At 27.8% G+C, this 16,691-nt stretch overlaps 1 protein-coding gene across 1 annotated transcript; it reads right to left on the bottom strand.

Annotated features, from left to right (window-relative positions):
• Positions 1-1,576: 1,576 nt before the first annotated feature.
• LOC100213106 (zinc finger protein 721) lies at positions 1,577-13,934 on the bottom strand. Its single transcript, XM_065808867.1, has 5 exons — positions 12,795-13,934; positions 11,540-11,692; positions 7,127-7,232; positions 5,224-5,943; positions 1,577-5,066 (listed from the first exon to the last, which is right to left on the bottom strand). The coding sequence occupies exons 1-5, from the start codon at positions 12,843-12,845 to the stop codon at positions 1,810-1,812; spliced, it is 4,287 nt and encodes a 1,428-aa protein (XP_065664939.1). The 5' UTR covers positions 12,846-13,934; the 3' UTR covers positions 1,577-1,809.
• Positions 13,935-16,691: the final 2,757 nt, after the last annotated feature.

Raw genomic sequence — 16,691 nt, forward strand, 5'->3', positions numbered from 1 at the left:
TTTTCTCTTTTCTTTTGTGTTATAATACTCATAGTTTTTTTTCTCTTTTCTGTTGTGTTATAATACTCATAGTTTTTTTTCTCTTTTCTGTTGTGTTATAATACTCATAGTAATATCTTTTGTTAAATTTATTATTTTTAATCTTTCTTAAACTGAAATATTTTTATTAGCATTCTCTTCATCACTGTTATTGTTATTATTACTATTTTTATCATTATAAATATTATTATTTGTACTGTTGTTAATATTGTTATAATTTTTTTTATTTTACAGTTTTTGTTATATGATTATTGTTGTTGTAGTTATTATTATTATATACTTTTTATAACCTTTACTACTACTTATAATATACTACTTATACTTGTACTTGTATTATAATTACTTATACTTGTATTATAATTATTATCATTTTATAATTAATTAATTTTAAAGGTGTTTACTTCAATTAAAATAATATTATTAATTGTAGATAATCTTGATGTAACAATTTTATTTAGAATATATTTGATTTGATAATATCTTAAAATTTGATTGGTTTAAAATGCTTATTTTCTATTTTGGTATTATAAGAAATATAACTTTGTGAGAAACTGTGTAACTTTTAAGAACTTTTGAGTGCTTTGGCTTTCGATAGGATTGTATTTTACAGTATTCATTTTGATCTATAGCTTAATATTCATCAATAAACTACAGTAACCATTATACACTTAATGTAAAACAAAAAGAATAGAACGCAATTCAAAAAAACTGGCAATGAAATTTAGAGGAAAATTAATTGTGAATAATGATGAGTTATATTTCCACTTGAAATCAGATTTAATGCTAAGGAAGAATTATTTTTTTACCAATGATAAACCTTGAAATGAAGTTAGATTTCATTATTATAAAATGTATCTAATAAAACTGATAGTATGAATGCGTGCTTGTAAAAATAGTATCGGGGAGCCGTTCTTCATTGAAAAACCAAGCAGCTGCACAAATCAGATTTATTGAAAAATTATTAAAATGATCTTATACCTTTTATCAATCGCTATCATTTTGATAACTATTTTTTGACCTGATTTGGTATTGCCCACTACCCGCGTAAATTATTAGTTTTGCTTAATGACACAAAGAACCCATGTGGGTAAAATTGATAATCCACCCAAATTGACAATGTCTTCCAATCAAGAAATATTGGTCGACTATAACGAGATTTAAAAGAATGGATCGGAGGCTGATTTTTTAAAACAACTGAAAAATGTCATAAAAAAGGTCCATTAATTAAATGGACAAACCGAATTTATTCTGCGACTTAGTGTCACTAATGCCGCGTCTAAAAAAAGTTAAAAAATTTGAATCATAAAACGTTATTTAACAAGGTTTTGTGTTTTTTGCTACTTTTTATGTTATAATATCAATGTATGTTTTAGATATTTTTTGCTTAAATCATTGTCACTTTTTTTAAAAAAAACTTAAGCTAATTTTCACGCAACACGAGTTAAAATTTGCAAATCCCCTTTCTTCTCCTTTCCTACTCCACAAAGGTATGCTTATATTATATATTATATGCTTACTAAAAAATGTACCAACAAAATATTCAAATAACATCAATATTAAACTTTGAATAGGACATAATTAAAATAAGTAATTTTAACACAAAAATATCAAAATCGTGTAAGCTTATGTAAAAAAAAAAAAATACAAAATTTATTACTAATACAAAAAATAATTTACAATATAAATAATTTTTACCAAAAAAGTAGTAGAAAAATATAGCTGTTAAATCTATGAAGAAATCTATTTTTAATAAGTACTAAATTGTAACTTTTAGGATTCCATCTTGGCAACAAAAGTAGGCTCATTGTCAACAGGTATGTCGTCTTGTGTTAATAAATCTTGACCTTCATCTTCTTCAATCCTTTGCTGAATGTCTAAAGGCACGTTTTCGTGGGTTGTCATATGCGCTAAAAGATTATCTTTTGATTGATACTTTTGTAAACAAATGCAGCATGAATAAACAGTTATTCCTTTATGCACAATATAATGACGTAAAAGTTGCGCTTTTTCGTCAAACGTTTCTCCACAAAATGTACAGCTAAATGACGTCCTTTCAGGATGATTTTTAACATGCTGTTTGAGACTCCACAGACATCTAAAAGACTTTTGGCATAATTCACAGGTCAAAGATTTTCGTTCTTTGTTATGAATCATTTCATGGCGTTGTAAATTTGCTTTTTGCCGGAATGCCTTGTGACATGTCTGACATGGAAAAGGTTTTTTATTCATGTGGATCAACTTATGTTTGAGTAAATTTGCTTTTTGAGAAAATTGTTTGCCACATACATCGCAAACAATTAAACTGTGATGTGCGCGCTTGTGGGATTCTAGACTTGCCATTGATACGAACAATTTTGAGCAGGAATCGCAATGATAGGATTCTTTTTTTGTTTTCATTTTTTGTTTACCAAACTCTGACAATTCGTCCGACGGAACAATTGTTAGAATATCATCGTTGTCGTGGTTTAATTCTTCTAACACACTAGTTTTTGGTTGTTCACTTCTCTCACTAGTTATAGAATTACTTTGGTTTAAATCGTCCAACATTGTTGGTAGTGGTTCCTCAGCACTCATGTAATCTTCTTTTTTAATTGGATTATAATGTGAACTTAATTCGTCTTCACTATTTTCACTATTTTCACCATTATAATAAGAGAGGTTTTCTTCATTAAAGTCAACTTCATTATTCTTTGATTCGTTGCTTAGCCGATTTCTTTTTCCGGTTTTATGAGTTTGAACATGTCTTTTTAAATTTCCTTTCTGGTTGAACCTTTTTGTGCAAATGTAGCATGAAAATGGTTTAGCTCCAGTGTGAATGAGAGAGTGCGTTTTTAACGAAGCCATATGATTAAATCTTTTGCCACAAATTTCACATACAAAATCACGATTCTGTGTATGTGTAAGTTGATGACGTTGAAGGTTTGATCTTTGACTAAACGCTCGATGGCATAAATGGCAGACGTGAGGTTTCTCTCCACTATGAACAATTAAATGTTTATCTAGATTTGGTTTATGGTTAAATCGTTTTGAACACAGATGACACTTGTAAGGATAAATGCCAGTATGAATAAGCATATGTTTTTCTAGGCTGTATTTATAAGTAAGAGTACGATTACAAATTTTACAACTATAATTTCCTCTTTCATATCGTCCTTTGGATTCATATTCGTGTGATCCACCTAAAATATTATCTTTAATAAACTCTTGATTGTCTTTTATCATCTGTTCTTCGTCTTCAGTGATTAGTTCAACTTCACCATCATCTTTCTCGTCTGTTTCAACTTTATGAATTGAAAACGCACTTGAAGTATTTAACTGTAGTGTATCTGTCTCGAACTGCTTTGGGGAAATAGAAAAGCTTTGGGACTGGATTTGATTTACATTTTTACTTTTTTTATGCAAATCAAGGTTTTCACCACTGTGCACGGTAGCATAATGTTCTTTCATGTGAATTTTAGATAAGAAAAGTTGCTTACATAATGGGCAGCGCGAAACACGAGTTGTTTTTTTCTCTTTATGATTTTCTAAACGATTATCATGCCTTGAAACAAATTCAATTGGAGTAGAAATTTGCTCGTCTTTCAGTTTTGGCACTAATGACTTATTAAGTTCTTGTAGTTTAGAAGACTGGACGCTAGAAACATTGAGTTTACTGTTTGGATCAAATGAGTTCTTACTTAAAGTATGGTGCGCTTCTATATGTTCTTTCAGCTTAGTTGATGACATAAAAATAACACCGCATACTTCACATTGTAAAGGAGATGCTCCATCATGCAAACGATTATTAATGTGTGATTCATCAGAAAATTCTCTTTGATGACATTGAAGATGTTGGTTGTAGACAATCGGATTATCAAAATTAATTCCACAATCAACACAGTAAAACGTTTCACCCGAGGACTTCTCGAAATACTTTTGAGGCAAAGACATTGCTAATGAGGCTTCTTCAATATGTTCACTAAAGTGTCTCTCTAAATTGTCTGAGGTAGTACACTTTTGATAGCAAATATAACATTCTGTATTTGATGTTACATGCACAAGCATGTGACGTTGTAAGTTTGTACGCGATCCAAACATTCGATTGCACGTTTGACACATAAAACTACTTGAACCGTTTGTATGTATTGTGTAATGCTTTTGTAATGAAGAACGCTGACGAAATGCTTTGCCACATACGTAACATTGAAAAGGTTTGGACCCAGAATGAATGAGAAGATGTTTGTGAAGATTGGCTTTCTGAGCAAATGTTTTTTCACATATATCACAACGGAACTCCTGACGATCAAATGAAATTAGATTTTCATTATTATTAGAAACGTCACTAAACTCTTTTGTTGATGATAAATAAGCATTTTTTTCAACTCCATCATCAATAAAATCATTTGATTCATCGATAAAATCAGATTCACTTAAAATATCTCTTGAAGCTTTTACAAAATCGTCTTTATTTTGCTCTGTATGTGAAAGTATATGTCTTTGTAAATTTGCTTTTTGAGTAAAAGATTTCGAACACATTGAACATCGATATGGTCGGCTGCCTTCGTGTATATGCATATGGCGTTGCAGGTTAACTTTCTGAGTAAAACGTCGAAAACAAACTGCACACTGATGAGGTTTAACACCACTATGAACAATTAAATGCGTGGTAAGATTAGTTCGATGACGAAACTGTTTACCACATACATGACAGTCTAATGAGTTAGAACGATCTACATGTATCAAAGAGTGTTGCGCACGGTCGCTTTCCGTTTCAAACATTTCATCGCACAGATTGCATCGAAAAAATTTCTTTTCATCTAAATTATCAATTAGTCTGCATTCACCCTTTTTTAGCAGAAGAGCTTCGTTTATAGGTTGAAAATCTAAAGCTGTCATGGTTGCCATTGAAGGAGATTTATTTAAAAAGTTTTTATTTTCCGAGACTTTTTGATTTTGAGAAGACAGGTAAAGCAAGCTTGTATTACACGATTGTTGGTCAGAGTAGTCCTCAAGTTCTATTTCCTCTTTTATTTTTGCTACATTCTCATCTAAAAAAAAAAAAGTATTCATTCTGATTACAACTTCCGTTTTGAATTAAAATATAATGGATTTAAAAAAAAAACACAATTAAAACCATTATAGTTGTTAAATATTATTTAATTCATTTTTTTCATTACAATATTTTTATAATAATAAAAATCTGACCGGAATTTTGAACTTTTATGTTTTCTGACGCTTGAGCAGCATGCAATGGATGCATCTCGAGATGTTTTTGCAGTGCTGACAATATCAAAAAACTTTGATGACATTGAGAACAAGAATATAGCTGATCCGTTGGCTGTGTGTTGACAAACTCTTTTTCATGATTTTCATTATAATGCGTTTTTAATTTGTCTTTTCCATCAAATATCATATTGCAAAACTTACACTCGAACGTACCTGGTTTCAACAATTTTGGCGGATCTTTTTTTAAAAGACTCACTTGTTCGTGCATGTACATATGTTGACGATACTTTACATCTTCGTAAAGTATTTCAGAACATATAGAGCATTTAAAAAAAACTCCTGAATTATCAAACGAGAGTTTTGTATTTTCACCAGACAATTGATTATAACCATGAGAGCTTGTATTTCGATTCAAACTATTTTCACGCGATAAAGGTGAATGGTGTGATTTAAAAGAAGAAGTAAACTTTGAATTGTTATTTGCTGGTATTAAGTTAGAATATGATTCGTGAGTTAAGCTTGAATATTGCTGGTGAATATAACCTTCAGTTGAATTATTCTCAACTATTAAAAACTTTGATCTATCGGGATCATGAATTTGATTCGGTGATTTATTAATGTTTTCTATATCAATCCGTTTAACAACTTGATCATTACATTGTTCGTCTTTTGTAGCTGTGTATATGGCGGGTTTTTGTTCTAAAAAAAGTTATTATTAAATTATTATTGTAATGCTAATAAGGAAAAAGTATTTTATTCGTTAAAATATTATAAATAGATTGTATAATGACTAGTTAAATAAACAAGGACTTATTAATAAGTTAAATAAATATTTTTAGTAATAAGCAGAGATTAGAACTCTTAAACCCTTTTTTAACATAAAGGTTCTGAAACTCCTTTTACAGAACCCTGATACGCAAGATTCTAAAACCACGCGGGTTTCCTAACCCTTTTTTTATGGAAGGGCTTCAACGCAACGCAACGAGTAAAAAGAAAAGAAAGACTAGTTCTTCTCAGTGAAAATCTACTTGACACCAATGAACCATGACCTGCTTCTAGTAGTATCGGCGATGATTCATCTCCATTTTGTAAGAAACCCTTATAGCAAAAAAAATATTATCCTAACAGAACTTGTTAAAAAAGAATTTATTATTTGCTGGTGGCAGTGTACATAGTGAATGGCAATTTTTGAAATATGTATAATTTACGAGAAAAAGTGCAATCTTTTACTATTATCAAATGATGAAAAGGTATATACTATAACTTACCATCTATAGATTTTAAGTATCAAATGTGCTTACTATTTGTAAAAAAAAAATTAAAAAATGAAGCCTTTGTTTTTTTCAACCAAACAAAAACGGTTTCTCGCGCACTAAAACATGAATTTTCAAATATTTTCCATTCGCCATCGTTCCTCGTTTTCCTCTGCATTTCTGATCCTCTATGTCGTTTTAATAATAAAAATCCTAAGCTAATTTCGGAAGAAATTCGAAAGCAAATTCGAAAGTACAATTCACTGAGGAACGCCGAATGAATTTTGAAGAATAAAAAACAGGACTAAACAGGATGAAAAGTTATCGACAAATTTAATATCTCAATAAAAAATATTTTATCGTTTACAAGTTATAAATTTGAAAAACAACTTTTTTAAAACTGGAAATATATTTTATATATGTATTTTATAGTGAAATTTTCATTTTCTCAAGGAATTTTTTTAACAATTATATAAACAAATAAAAACGAGATATAAAAAAAAAAGAATTGTTGTTCTCACAAGTGGGCTGAAGAGTCTGAATTTCAGGAAAATATTAATAATTTCTCTGCTTTAATACTTAATAAAATTTAGTATATTATGTTATTATAATATACTAAAAAAAATTACCTAAGCATTGAGACATTTTAAGTCTTGAAATAACTGCTTGTATCCCCCCAATCCTTCTTGGTTTTGACATTGATTCATTGCAAGTAAATGAAGCAATAGTATCACTCTAAAACGACAAAGAAAATTCTTAAGTGAACTTATTTCTATTTTTAAGTAAATAAAAACTTTGAAAACTCACAGCAACTCGGTGGGAAACGAGCTAGCGAGCAACTCGGTAGGAAAGCTAGCGAGTAAACTCGGTGGGAAACGAGCTAGCGAGCAAATCGGTGGGAAACGAGCTAGCGAGCAAATCGGTGGGAAACGAGCTAGCGAGCAACTAGCGAATAGCTAGCTTTATATCGATTTTTTTAACAATTTTTTTTCTCTTTTTACTATTTTATTTTACGTCTTAAAAAATTTGATTTTTACTACTGGGTCTAATATATTTACGATAATAATAATTATTATCATAAATATATTAGACGATATATTGATTGCAGCTTTACATCGATATTATGTATGATATATCGTAGCACTGTAGTTAGATAAAACATAACGACACATCTGTAGTTAGTCGATGACTACATATCGCAGCTTTGTAGCTAGCAATGTTATTACTACCTTTACTTTTAAGTTTACCTTTGTGCATTATTTAAAAAAAAAAAATCAATACCGAGAGCCGAACCTGGATTCCTCGGTTTACTAGCAAATGGGAAGAAAATTATATTTATAAATATATATTTTTGCATGTACAATATATTATAATGTATTATTATGTATTATATATATAATATTTTGCATGTATTATATATCGGAAGAATAGGTTTTTAAAATTGGTATCATGTTTAGGATAGCGATGCTAATTTATACAATCTTACACGGAACTATTGGGGTGAAGAAAAAACATTAACAGACTGAAAAGGAAGATACAAAGCTAATTTTAGGAGGGAGGTGTGTGAGTGTGTGTGAGGGGAGGGGGAGGGGGCAATAGAGTGTTACGGATGCGTTACGAGAAGGATGGGGGAGGGGGTCAAAAACTGCGTGACGTAATTTATGGACAACACCTAAAGAGATTTTTTTTTTAAATATTATTTTATCATTAATAAAAGTTTGGTTTTTATTTAAGTGACATATCACTTGCTTATAGCTATTACAATTATTTTTAATTGCTTTTTATTTTTACGGTTACCTTTTATCATTACTTTTTATTTACACTATTCTTCTTATTATTTTTCATTCATTAATTTTTTAGCATCGCTTTTTCGTTATACATATTATAATATACATATATCCAAAGCAGAAATTTAAAATTGTGGCAAACAACTTTCCTCTATTTTTCTAAGTTAGTTCTGAACTCTGAATTTTTCTAAGTTAGTTCTGAGTTTTCGTTGACAAATTTAAGTATATATTTATAAGCAGAAGCACAATATAATACACAAGTATACGCAATTGAAAGAAATTTATTTCTATTTAAAAAAAAATTATTAACATTAAAAAAATAAAAATGTTATTACTATTTGTTTAAACGAATAGTACTGTTACAACGAATTTGTTAGATTCGAAGATTGCAAGCTTTTCTAGCTAGCGATCTTCTTGGCCAAATCGCTGCCTTATCGTTACGAGTTGTCGCTAGCTGGCAACTAGCTAGCGATATCCTCGTGGCTAAATTGCTGTTTTGTTACAAATATTGTTACCCAGCAAACACAGCGTTTTTTTTTGACTCATTATTGACGTATTTTGACGTCAAAAATATGAATATGTTTGCTGGGTAGCTAGTCGCTAGCCGATTTCCCAATGGAAATGAGTTGAATTTTAATCTAATACATTTTATATTCAAAGTATCATCCCATCTAATATTTATATTGTATTAAGAGAGAATAGGGTGGCGGGATGGTTTATACTTAATAAAAATATGAAGGAATATTGTTCCACCTCAATTTGAGCTTACTATATGAAACAAAATAATAGCAATAAACGAAGGAGAATAAAAAAAAAAAATACTTTAAACACTTTCATAAATTGATAACTATGAATTATACATCCGTAAACTGGGACTAGTGAACAAATTAATTGTAGTGAACTAGCCTTTAGAAACATAAAAAATAAATAAATTAGGAATTATAATTTGAATATTAGTATTTATAACTTTGCTTTTTGATTTAAAAATAAACAAACTTCAATGTTAAACGGCTTCTCCTCACCATTTTTTTTTAGCTAAGACAAAGTAACCCTTCTTAGTCAAAACATGATATCGACACTGTTTTCAGTAACATATTTTGGTCATCACATGATATCGACACTATTTTCAACAATACGTTTATAAATCATAACTTGATTCAGAAGTTATGATTTATAAACTTAAGTTTAAATAGTTTTCGAGTAGAAACACACCTCTATTAAATGAGAAAAATTGGGTAAAAAAATGGCTAACAGGAATATTAAAAAAGTAGCACTTAAAACAAAAGTATTGATAAAATTTATTGTAAAGATTGAATACAATGGTCCTACTAACAAAAAAAACAACCAAAATATGTTAAAAAAATTTATCTATCTTAGATAAATTTTTTTAACATTTTTTTTGTAGTTTTTAACATGGTTTTTGTAGTGTCCCAGCTCTAAAGCTGGGACACTACAAAAACCTTTCAAAAACTGTGCAAAGAAACCGCTGTAGGAGTAAAGTACAATTTTATGGTAGTTTAAAGTTTTCATAATTCAAAGTTATTTATTGAATAACGGCATATGTTTTATTTGTATTTGATATTATTTATTTTGAAACTAGTCTATAATTATTCAAAAATTTTTATCAAAAAATTTATCCGAACCTATTTCTAGTTAGAAAAGGTTTCAAAAAAGTAAGGTCTTTATTTCAACAATCAAAAACACCAAAGAAATTTACATTCATGATATCAACCATTAAAAATATCAAAAAAAAAATTTACATTCACGGTAGGAACCGTATTTGTAAGCTATACTTGATAAAAAACAAAAAACGTTTTCAAAACATACTAAAATAACAATTTCCTGTTTTTTAGAACAACGATTTTTTAACTTTCAAATTTGGACTACCTCTCCCCGTTCTAGGGAAATGACCTGGGTCCACCACTGGTAGTATAATCTAAGTTAGTTTTTAAAAAAATTTCAAATAATTCATTCGGATTAGAATATATCTTTTTTTATTTGTTTGCATTTGTTTGATCGTGTATTTATTTACATAGGATTTCCGTTATAAATAATTTTTAGAATATTATATAAACTTCTGTACTAGTTTCTGCACTAGGTAGTTTTAATAATTACACCTCATGAAAGAATATTTTTTTGTAAGGAATTGTTTTTCTAAATGTGTAAATATAAAGATCTGATGCGCGCGAAAGACTACGAAACAGATCTAAAAACGGATTTCCATTAACACATAAATTTTCCGCGAAACGGAGCGGAAAATTTTTTCATCAAATCATATAGAAAAATAAACTAAGATAATTAATGATACTCATTCCACGGAATATTTCCCATAAATGGAAATTCGTGTTAAATTTCCTTCTTCTCCTTGTTTTTGAAGTCACTTTTTGGTATGGTTTTACATGCGAGCGTTGGGTGTGTTACATTAATCTTCGCAGAAAATACAGTTAAATTAAAAAAGTTATTTTTTACTCAAGTATATAAATATATTATAAACTTAAAGTTCTATAAAATAACACATCATATAAAATGATGTAATTAAAAAAATTCCACTTTTATTTTTTGTACAAAAATTTAGACAAAAAGCAAGAAGTTTACTAGCTAAACTAAAAACTTTTTTCTTACGACTGAGAGTGGCTTACCATTTTCAAAATTTTAAAGTTCCGAAAAAATATTTGTATGATTTTGTCACTGACAAAAAAATGTTTCCAAAATTTCTCCAATTATGATCTTTTTAAAATATTTTTAAAAAGATCATAATTTTAACTAAAATATTTTTCATTGTGATGTTTTAATTAAAAAGAATCATGATTGGAGCCTGGAAAGATAAAAATCCTCAAACTTAATCTATTAGTTTTAAGAAAACAAACTTTTCTTAAAACGAAACAAGCCTTTTCGTTTTCGCAAATTTTTGTTGAAAATAACACACCGTATAAAATAGATAATTAAAAGCATAACAACAACAACAAAAAATAACAATACTATGAACGCTGACAAAATAATTTTAATTTATAAACATCATCTAAGATTCCGCTGTATTGGTCTATATCATGAATAAAAAAACATTCCGTGAAAACACTTATCATTTATATCGGTCATTTTTTAATGAAAATTAGAACGCTTAACGCACAAAAATGATTTTTCATATTTACCATACAGATCAGTAAAAAGGACTTAAATTCTACACTAAAATAAAAGTGTAGGAAAAGCAGCAACAAAAAAAGTTACCATTTTCATGCGCAATAAAAAAAAGCTTACTGTTTCGTTAGGTGTCGTTTCGTTCTTATATTTTACGTCATAAGAGTTTTCCTTTGACAAAAACTCATCTAAAAGACCCGGTGCTATTTGGCGGATATATTCTTCATTCTCCCATGTTTTTTCCCACTCAACTTCAAAAAAACGCATTTCATTCTATAATAAAAAAAAAAATTTTGTACATACATATATATAAGTATATATACATATATATAAGTATATAAACATATATATTAGTATGTAAATATATATATATATATATATATATATATATATATATATATATATATATATATATATATATATGTATGTATATTCAAATACAAATTTAATAAATAGATATATATATATATATAAAATTTATATTTTAGGATTAAATTCCTAATCAATTACCGTGCTTTATACAAAAATGCAATTATTTTTGCAAAACCGCTTTTTATTATGCAGTTTATATAACTAGTTATTCAATTTATTTAATGAGTTTCGTGCGTTGCGTGTCAGATGCTAAGTAAAAGAATCCGAAGAGAAAAAAAAAGAAAACCTTAAACTGAAAAATTTGTAAAACAATAATAGAATGATTTAAAACGTTGCACTTTCTTATTGTTGTAAATATTTCCTAAAACTAACTTTAATTTGTTTCAAATCTTTTTAATACCTAAAAACATGTCTATTTATTAATTTGCTTACTATTTTTTCACAATTATTTTAAGTCAAAGACTGGTAAAATATTTTGCGCAAAAAGGGTGATTACTGATTAACAATAACGTAAAAAAAAGTTTCAATTTCAGAGGCATAAGGCATATAGTAAACGAAAAGTATCACGCGTACTACTCTCTTCAATGGACTTCCTTTTTAGATTGAAAAACAAAAATTATCATTACATTTGTACGAAGGAGAGCCGATTACAGTGATTATAAGTTAATGGTGAAAAATAACTCAAAGGAATTATTACTGACTAAAGTAAATTATAAGCTTATGAAGAAAACAAATTGCAAAGTAAAGAAAATCAAACGTTGCAAAACTCATAAAGAAAAAATACTTAGAAAAATAAGTAAGCAGTCATCGCCTAATAGAAATTTGGTATTTGACAACAACAAAATTTTCTTTGACAATTATTTCAACTTTATAAGTTTTGAAAAACTCACAAAAACGAAAACAGGAATGTTTACATAGTAATAAAATGAGAACGAAAAATTAATGTTCTACTCAACATAAATAAAATGTAAAAGAAAAAAAAAAAAAAAGGAACTAATTCTACCTCAACTTTCAGTTGTAAAATTTTTCTTATCGAAAACTTGTTCTTTATCATCTTGAATGCCAAAAACTTGTTCTCTAAATTTTCTTTACTGTCATGTCATTTTCATAACAACTGCTTACTGACGTAAGAAAATATCGCCTATTGACTTGTTATTAAAGCGAAGAATGGCTTTTTCTCGCTTCACTTCACTTTATTCCAGTAGCAATTTACAGACCAGAAAAGAAAAACAACCCTTTATCTTGATTTGTCAAAACGCTTTAAATAAAACGAAAACAACAGGAAAACATGTCAACGGATTAAAAGAAAATTAAAACCTGCGAGTAAGTGTTGGAAAAAAAACCACTTCTTTGGAAACTAAAACCAAAGTTACGTTGTTTGGTTTCATCACGCTGTGCGAAAAGATTTATTTTTCATCAGTATCGTTAAGTAAATAATAATTTTTTTTTGGCAGGAATGAAAAGAACAAAATTAAAATTCTAAGTTAATTTTGCGCAAGAAAAAAAGAGTAACAAAAAGTTTTAAAATAAAATATGTAAAGAAGTTTTTTTAAAAGGAATTTTTCGTAATTATTTTTAAACCGCATGCATTTAATTTCTTTTATAAATCACAAGTCCTTTAATTTATCGTCAATTTATTAAACTTTAGTCAAATTTGCACACGCATTCGTTTTGGCTTTTTGTTTTGATTATTAAGTGCTTTCAATACTTTTTCAATTAAAAAAAAATACCACAACTTTTTAAATTTATGAACAAGTCTTTTTTAAATAAAAAAGGCCCATATATTAATTATTTTAGCATATAGCTGTATTTCTTCATAAACTAAACGAGAAATACTAAAAAAGAAAAAGGTTAAAGATAAAAAAAATATAAAATGTAAACATTTAAAAAATGACAAAAGTCATAATATCGAAACATAAAACAAAAATAAAAAAAAAATGAAAATAAAAAAAATAATTTATCGGAAAAAAATTCCGAAATATAAGAAAATTCCGGACTACGATTTTAATTATGTCACACAAGATATACAATGAAACAAAAAAAATAATTTGCAGGGAAAGTACTTAAAACCATATTATTGTTTAATGCTTCAATTGAAGAATGACTAGACGTAAAAACAGGAATTCCTTCGCTGCTTTAAAAGACTTAATTTTTATTATGCGAAAATTCCATAGAAAAAAGAAAGCTCTTTTGAAAAATGCTGTTTTAATACGTGACTTCAAAATAAAGCAAATTTTTGAAAGAGTTTTAAGCTAATTAAAAATAAAAAAACTTCTGCTGAAAGAAGACGAACCAAATATACGATATTCGTTAACATTTTAAGCTGTACTTCATTTATTCAGTCAAACTTTAATTTTTTTTATAAATTAGGCTTTTTTTAAGTGAAATATATTTTTAAAAATTTTTCAAGTATATTTCAATTAGAAATCAATATATATATATATATATATATATATATATATATATATATATATATATATATATATATATATATATATATATATATATATATATATATATATATATTTTCCTTTACTGTTATGTATATATATATATATATATAACACTAAAGCCGATAAAAGAAAAACATTTTCAGTAACATAAAAAGTTATATAAGCACTTAAATAAATCATATAATGTTTTTTTTTTTTTTTTTTTTTTAAACGTTTTGTAGTTTATGTTGAAGTTCCGAGGACACAATTTCAGGCTGTATTTTCCTTTCTTCATTAAACAACAAAAATGTCATCAAATGTGAACTCAAATCACTGTAAAAATATAAAAAAGTAAATATTGACTTAGAAATTTAATTCAGGATAAAAGAATAAACGAACGTGATTCGATCTTTCCAATTCAATTTCCTTTTAAAACAATTTCCTCATAAACATGAAGTTGAAAATGTCAACTGAAATGTTCCGACAGTACTTTCAACTACACCGGTTGTTTTGACTTCGCCTAAATAAGTAGAATGCATTTTAGCGTCACGTATTTTGCCAGGGAACTGTGAGACTCATTAAGCTTCAACAAATGGCGGATAACGATAAAGCATGAAAAAAGCGTTTATAGGTGAAAAATGGACAAGATAGAAAAACCTAAATTAAGAAACGGGTGTAATAATCCTTAAACTTCACTATATATAGTCAAAATATTTGAAATATTGAAATGTAAAATATTGTTTTATATTAAAAGCAATAAATAGTTATATTAAAAAAAAAAATCTATACTACGTATTTTGCACTTCCTTACAAAAGTTTCTCGAACTTTAAACAACTGATTTAAGTGCTATCGTTTTCTAAAAAACCAAACATGACGTAAAACTAAATCAACTTTTTAAAATGTTAATGTTTTTTTGTTTATAAACCTAACCATCCTAAGGATAGTGCTCGTTTCCATTCTATGTGCCTAGTTTTAAAAAATACCTTTTAGTTCCATCTTTTGGTATAAAAATATTTTTAAATAACACCAAAAAGAAAAAAATAAGAAGCTGTTTCACGAACTGCAAACATACCGTAACCTGGGCTACTTAAGTACAGGATATTCTTTAAAAAAAATTCAACTATAAATAACAAACATTTGTTTATTTTGAAATATTTTTGCGTTACATTCACGAGGACCAACCAACAACAAAACACGAGGACCAACTAAAACGAATCTAGTAAAAAAGTCTTTCAAAGTAGGTTTATAAAAATAGAGCTTAAAAATATTGCATGCCTAAACTATTGTTATTGTTATTGTTTTAAGATTTTATTAAGATTCAAAAGCTAGTGTTAAACATGGTTTAAAAAGCTAGTGTTAAACATGGTTTAAAAAACTAGTGTTAAACATGGTTTAAAATTGATCAGTATGAAAATATTGTTCAAAAATAAGCAAACCCAGTTTAATATTTCGAAATCCAGGGAGGTTAATATTTCAAAATCGAAGAAGTTAATATTTTGAAATCCAGGGAGGTTAATATTTCAAAATCGAAGAAGTTAATATTTTGAAATCCAGGGAGGATAATATTTTGAAACAAACTTAATAAAAAATTCATTATTTGGATTTCTTTAAAAATAAAAACCATGTTAAATAACATATTTTTAAATTACAAGCATACAAATAAAATCTCAAATATTAACCCTGCAATTATTACTGGAGCTTTAAGTGTTTCATATCACGAACCACTAAAATCTTCTACGAAAAATACAACAACGAAATTCAGTATATAATAGATATATTTGTTGAAAACGGTCATAAAAGATCAGATCTAGAAATAATTGCCGCGAGTTAACTTTCAAGTAAAAACGATCAGAATAATAAAGTTGCAAAAAAACTAGAAAATAATGTTGCAATAATAAAACTACCTTGGTTACCAACGCTTGGACCGAAACTACGCAAAGCACTAAAAACATATAATGTCAATCTTATTTTTACAATGCCACCAAATTTAAAAACAATTATTTGTAACAACAAATCTAGGTTAATACCAAATAGCTTTCACGGGGTGTACAAACGTATTTGTGTGGGGGAGTTTATAATGGGGAGACAAAAAATTTTGCAAAGAAGCATAGAACACCAAACTAATAGCATGAATAGCAATTGGTATGCTTCTTGATCAATTGAAAATTGCAAAGAATACCGTGGGATATTCGACTGGTTGCACCCTAAAAATCTAAAAATGACAATTATCATGAAAGGAAAATAAGGGAATTGCTTAAACAATCCCCGGTATTACTGAATAGGGATAACAAGGTAAAAGGTGCCTCAAATAGTTGGAGGTTACTATTTAAGAAAATCTTTAAAAAAAAAATTTCAATTTGTACTGATGTTGTTTTTGCAATAATTTCTTTATGGTTTTTAATATTTTATATTGTAACGGTTTTTAAATTGGCATTTTACATCTGATGCCGACCTATACAAATTAGAC

This window comes from Hydra vulgaris, chromosome 11 (genome assembly GCF_038396675.1).
Source record: "Hydra vulgaris chromosome 11, alternate assembly HydraT2T_AEP".
NCBI lineage: Eukaryota > Metazoa > Cnidaria > Hydrozoa > Anthoathecata > Hydridae > Hydra > Hydra vulgaris.

Coding starts and splice junctions, on each gene's coding strand:
- LOC100213106 (XM_065808867.1), bottom strand. CDS start 12,845: ATGATAAAGAACAAGTTTTCGATAAGAAAAATTTTACAACTGAAAGTT. Junction 7,233..11,539: donor AAACGACACCTAACGAAACA/GTAAGCTTTTTT, acceptor TTGTCGTTTTAG/AGTGATACTATTGCTTCATT. Junction 5,067..5,223: donor CATAAAAGTTCAAAATTCCG/GTCAGATTTTTA, acceptor TTTTTTTTTTAG/ATGAGAATGTAGCAAAAATA.